At 40.7% G+C, this 5,438-nt stretch overlaps 1 protein-coding gene across 1 annotated transcript in view; it reads left to right on the top strand.

Moving 5' to 3' along the window:
* The first annotated feature begins 2,600 nt into the window (after positions 1–2,600).
* LOC118333373 (SRC kinase signaling inhibitor 1-like) overlaps positions 2,601–5,438 on the top strand; it is an 11,649-nt gene continuing 8,811 nt past the window's right edge. Inside the window, exon 1 of the mRNA XM_035668981.1 lies at positions 2,601–2,660. Within this exon, the coding sequence (XP_035524874.1) occupies positions 2,601–2,660 (60 nt within the window). The remainder of the gene's footprint in view (positions 2,661–5,438) is intronic.

Below are 5,438 nucleotides of genomic sequence, written 5' to 3'. Positions count from 1 at the left end.
ATGTACACACAAACACACACGCACGCAACAGAGCCGGGAATCAAACCACCAACTCCACCACCTTGACTCATTGACTCATCGTCATTTCTTAGGGCCGTGCTATTAAAGGTCCAGTTTGTAACAGTTAGGACAGTGGTTCACGACTTTAGGGGGTCACCAAAGCTTCATGGGGTCTTCTTGATTTTAAGGCATGTAGGAAAACTTTATAAATATACACAGTAGGTCTATATCTCATTGTCCTGCATTAAAAAAGTACGCAGTTGTGACAACCAAAGAGCTAATCGAATGAGCATCAGGGAGAAGAAAATGCTGAATTTGTCAAAAAAGAATCCTGTCTGTTGTTAAAAAATATAAAAAATACATAATACAGACAGAGAATTGTATAAAAAGATTCTAAAAATATCAGGAAAGCTCATCTCTGATCAATATTCACACACTTCCTGCAGTTATCGTGTTGTGTACAAAGTAAAATACAAGACTCCAATAATGGTGTCAGTAAATCAGTAAATGTCTCTATGAGCTCTTTACGTCACCAGAGGAGATAAATACACACACATTGTTCAGTAAAGTGCTGCACGACCTGCTGTCAGTCTCTGGAGTTTTATTTCCTGAAGGTGGGTCAGTGTGGCGCTGATGATGTAAGGTGACATCACAGAAATGGACCAATCAATCAGTAGCCTGTCGGTCTGTGTGACATCATGCTTACAGCTGTTAGTTCGTCTGTAAAAGGCCGGCGTGAAAAGGAAACCAACAGAACCGAAGTAGAAGAGTTCCTTCGGAGGAGGTTGGGAAGAATAAAGGTCTATTTTGACCTTTGACCTACTTTTGAGACCATTTATCACTTGTTCCCACAAGTCCTCGAAACGCTTCACAGTCACAATTGAGTGTGAATTTGAGGGCAAGAAATTTAAAAGGGTTTTTGAAAACAGACAGTAAATTGACATGAGTTACTGAAGTGCTTGGATTTATAGATTTTGTCCAGCAAAGGAGAAAAGCAGATTGCAACCCCCTCACTTCACCCTAACCCTCTCCAAGCATGAGGGAGAAAATACGGTGGTTGCAAAACAGTGTAGAAACATGGCGGTTTAACGTGGCGGCGTCTGCTGATAAAAACGTCTCATTCTATGGAAAGAAACACATGATTCTTAAATTCAGGTGAAACATTAATAGAAACATATCTATGATTATTATATTACATCTCTGCCAATAGAGCCTCCGACATGTTACACAGTAATTAACCCTGAACTATGCTGTGTTGGGTCCTTGAATTTGAGGGAAATGGGTCTGGAAAACCCTTGAAAAATACCCTGAATTTGATGTTTAAACTCGCTGGTTGGTCCACACCAATGAGTATTATCAATACTGTTGACTATTATTTGTCCGTAGATCAACGTATTGATGAATTAACACGGTTTAATAGCCCTGTGTAGCACTCATGGATGCGGCAATGTGTTAATGACTTTCAGTAGTTATTCTATATTCTCCTCCATTATCTTCATTGCATTCCCACTACCTGTAACATCCCTCCTGTTCGGTAGCTGCCCTCTTATTGATGAGCCACAGCAGGATTTATCTTAATTCATCAGTCGGCTGCTGGCAGAGTAAATGTGGCAGCAGCCTGATTAGCGTGATTACTAATGCTATATGCATTTTGTTGCAGCTGGAGTGAAATAAAGCATTTCCACCCGGCAGACAGAGTGCCTGGTGTCATTCAGTTTTGCAACGTTAGTGTTTTCCTGTACAAGACCTTGCATTTTGTCGCCATCTAATTACACTGTGATTATGGAAATGAGAAAGCGGTTAGAGAATGCTGCTTTTATGGAATAAAATAAATTATAAACTAGATAAAGTACATTACAGAGGAGCAGTCGTATGCGGTGCGCACACTGTGACAGTCTGCATGTTGATGTGAGCGCCGTCGACAGCAGGGCATTTCTGACACATTTGTCGTTTTGGTTGCCGTCAATCAAACACCCGGGGCCTTTCGTTTACATGCATCGTATTTGTGTGTGTGTGTGTGTTTGTTATTGCTTTCCAGGCTGCCGGCGTGCGTGATTCGCGGCCGCCCGCTAACGTTTTGGAGGTCAGCCGTTCGTCTCTCTCGCGGGATCACTTGCCGTCTTCAGATTGTGCCACGGCTCTGAAGCATTTTACAGCCTTATCAAACCTGCAGGCTTACCTTGAGTTTTATGTGTGTGAAGTTCATTCTGCCTGTGCCAAGGTGACTGACTAGGATGTGTGTGTCTGTGTGTGTGTGTGTGTGTGTGTGTGTGTGTGTGAGAGAGCTAATTGAACCCCAGCCAGCAGAGCCAAGATTATTCCCTGATTGCAGACCACAAAAGCATGACCAGGATTACTGAAGTCCATCCGAGCCGGGGACAGAGTGTGGTTACGGATGAGATTGATTGGCAGATTTTCCTCAGCTGGGGGGAAAGGCCGGTTTCGAATGGCGCCGCGGGACAAACCTTTTTTTTCGGGGGAGAGCACCTGCGATAGACGTCTCGTGACTTCAGGGGGTCTTGGAGGTGGAATGAAATGTCTGTATGTCTTCAGCACGGCTAGAGGATGGTGTCGATACGAGGCTGTTGCTAAGATACAAGATGGAAGATGATGGCACTGGAGTCATTAGTCTGCTGCGAGGCTGTCCACAGGGTGTTGTTGTAAGAGGCCTACGGGTTATTATGTAGTAATATTGGTTTTCAATTTGCATCGTCTCCAGGAGAAAGCTTTGTGCGTCATAAGCAATTACAGTGTTGTCTTCTTTTGTTGTTTCCTTTGCTGTATCTATTACTCTTGGCTGGTACCCTCTGACGCAGGACTTTCACTTCCACTCCGCTCAGCTCCGCTTTGTTTTGCCTTTTCTCGCTGACATTTGGGATTGATGCCAAAAGATAAGCCCTTCGTGCTCAGTCCGTCAATAGGCTACCAAGTGCAACTTAGAACGCATTTAAGGGGGCAATTTGGAGTGTTTCCTGTCAATCTTGAAGCAGGCATCTCTGAATTGCAGTGAAATGTGACAGTAAACTGCACCGGCTCTTGCAGCGTATAGATTTCTTTTAATGACTTAGTTGCCATTTCTTCCTTTTCCAATAGTTTTTTTGCAGTCACGGGATTCAGATGAGATTCAGGAAGTGCAAAGCAGAATGGACGAGATTCTGTTATAGTTTAAAGATACAGAAAATCACAAGATTGGACATGATTCAGAGGAGCCATTTTTGCCCTTGAAGACTTTTTCCTAAAGACAGGCCACTAAAATATGTCAAATACTGGAATAACTGGAAATTATGAACGGATAAAAGTTCTTACTCCCTTTAAAAACAGCTTTGCTTTGCGTTAGCTAAAGCCACAGATCATAAGGATCAATGATTTCAATGGGTAATGTAACACAGGCTCTCTTTATTCCCTTTTCTAGTCATAAAAAAGAACAACTGCTCTTTCTGACGTTGTTATATATCTCTGCTCAAAGCCACCAGACTCCTTTAACAAAAACAGTAATTTTACCTCACAGAACAGCGGAGTTGTTGGTCTTCTGCTGCCTCGAGTGATTAGTTTTTTTGTGTTATTGTGTGACTTTGGTCACAAGTTAATTTAGATCCAAACTAATGTTAGTTGCTGCGGATCGAGGCAGCGGTTGACCAGAAAATCCTGTGTTCTTTAAGGTAGAATCCCTGCTTTTGTTAAAGCAGACTGGATCCTTGAAGAGAGCATAGATGGATATAAAAGCTTTAATTCCTCTTCGGAAAGGACTGTCTGATTAACGTAAAGTGGTGAAAATATTCTAAATATAGCGTATACTTATACAGATTTTGCTCCACAGATGTACTTGGGATAGGTTTTTTATTCAGCGTTTTTCTTTAATTTCTTGCGTTTTTCCTTCTTACGAACAACTTTTGGAACTCGATAAAAGCTCCTCATTGCTTCTTGGTTTGATTTGAGTAACTGTAAAAAAAGGAGTTTGTGATACCACTTCCAATGTAGAAAATCCCTTCCCAGCCTCCATCTGTAGTCCACAGGAACGTGGTGATGTGACGTCATGTTAAATTCAAGGGTAAATGTACAATGTCATCAGGGCTTATATACTGTACTCTCAGAATCACTCCTGCAGGAGGAATCACACTGAGTTATGTGTTATTTATGGTCTATATGATGGGGACACATACAGTAAACACAGATCAGTATCATAGTGTTTATAGCGGATACTAATTTGCAACACCCGTCACTAGACAGGCTTTCATGAAGATGAGAAGTTGAGACAGTAAGACACATAAAACACACATCGAAAACGAGGACTAAAAACACCTTAAAGCAGGACTTCAAAGATGCTTCCTACACTTTTAGCAAGGAGAAGCATGATGTCGCTCTCGGCTAAAAAATAGGAATCATGATGAAGGAAACCTCAGGATTTCTTACTGCAGTGGTCCAGGTTCGAATCTGTCGCCCTCTGGTCCATCTCATCCCCCCTTCGTTGTCAAATTTTGGCTGTAATATCGAAGTTTTAGAGTTTTTCTGACGGAGGCAGTTTGAAATATTAAGATATAAGATAACGAGCAAACATCAACATCTTTATGTTTAGGCTTCATGTGTATGTACATGTATGATAGCTGACTAAGCTATCTAGGTTACAGTTCAGTTACTGTCTTAAACACAAAATAGAAGATAATTGGACTCCGATCACATTGTTTAACAGTGCCTACAGTATTAGCGCCGCACTTTGCTTGTATATTATTAATAATTAATGCACACACAGAAACTCTGTGGGGCCGTGGACACTTAACCCATCAATAATTGTCTAATCTCCAGTTCAACTACAATTTCTGTTAACTTGTGTGCCCTCATGGGGTTCGTGGAAATTAATTATCTAGCTGGTATGTAGATAAATGGGAGCTGTAAGAGCGAGTTTGATTTATTACTGCCAAAATTCTTGGCTGTAACGGACCCAAATCATCACTGTTTCAAATCTCCATTTTCCCTGTTAAAAAGATTTTATAATAAGCTCATTATCATCAATAAAAATCTCTCCTCCAACTGAATGTGGAGGGAAAAAAATAAAGTTGATAAAATGATTTTACTCTTGGGCATAAAAGTACGACCGAAAATAATTCACTCTGAAATTAAAAATGTCATTTTTAACCCTTTAAGATCACATCCTCAGTTTCATTGTTCCCGTATTTCGCAATTTATGCCCAAAAAACCTCAGTTTATTTGTATTTTTATATCAAAATCCAATAATTTTGTCTTCCTGTAAAACAAAATGTGATGCATGCTTACGTAAGAATTATTTAACCAGCTTCAATCTTCAACTTTTAACGACACAGAGCGAAGATTCATTAGCTAGCTCACTGATTACTGTACAAACACAACTTTATCAGTGATTTGGGTGAAACTGGATCATATTTTATGGAGAGAATATTGTCTGGTTTTCCCTCTGACGTCTTCCG

This window comes from Morone saxatilis, unplaced genomic scaffold (assembly GCF_004916995.1).
Source record: "Morone saxatilis isolate NCDOM2014 unplaced genomic scaffold, NCSU_SB_2.0 Contig1, whole genome shotgun sequence".
Taxonomy (NCBI): Eukaryota; Metazoa; Chordata; class Actinopteri; family Moronidae; genus Morone; species Morone saxatilis.
The sequence above is the reverse complement of the archived record's forward strand: the minus strand, read 5'-3'. Positions and strand labels throughout refer to the sequence as shown.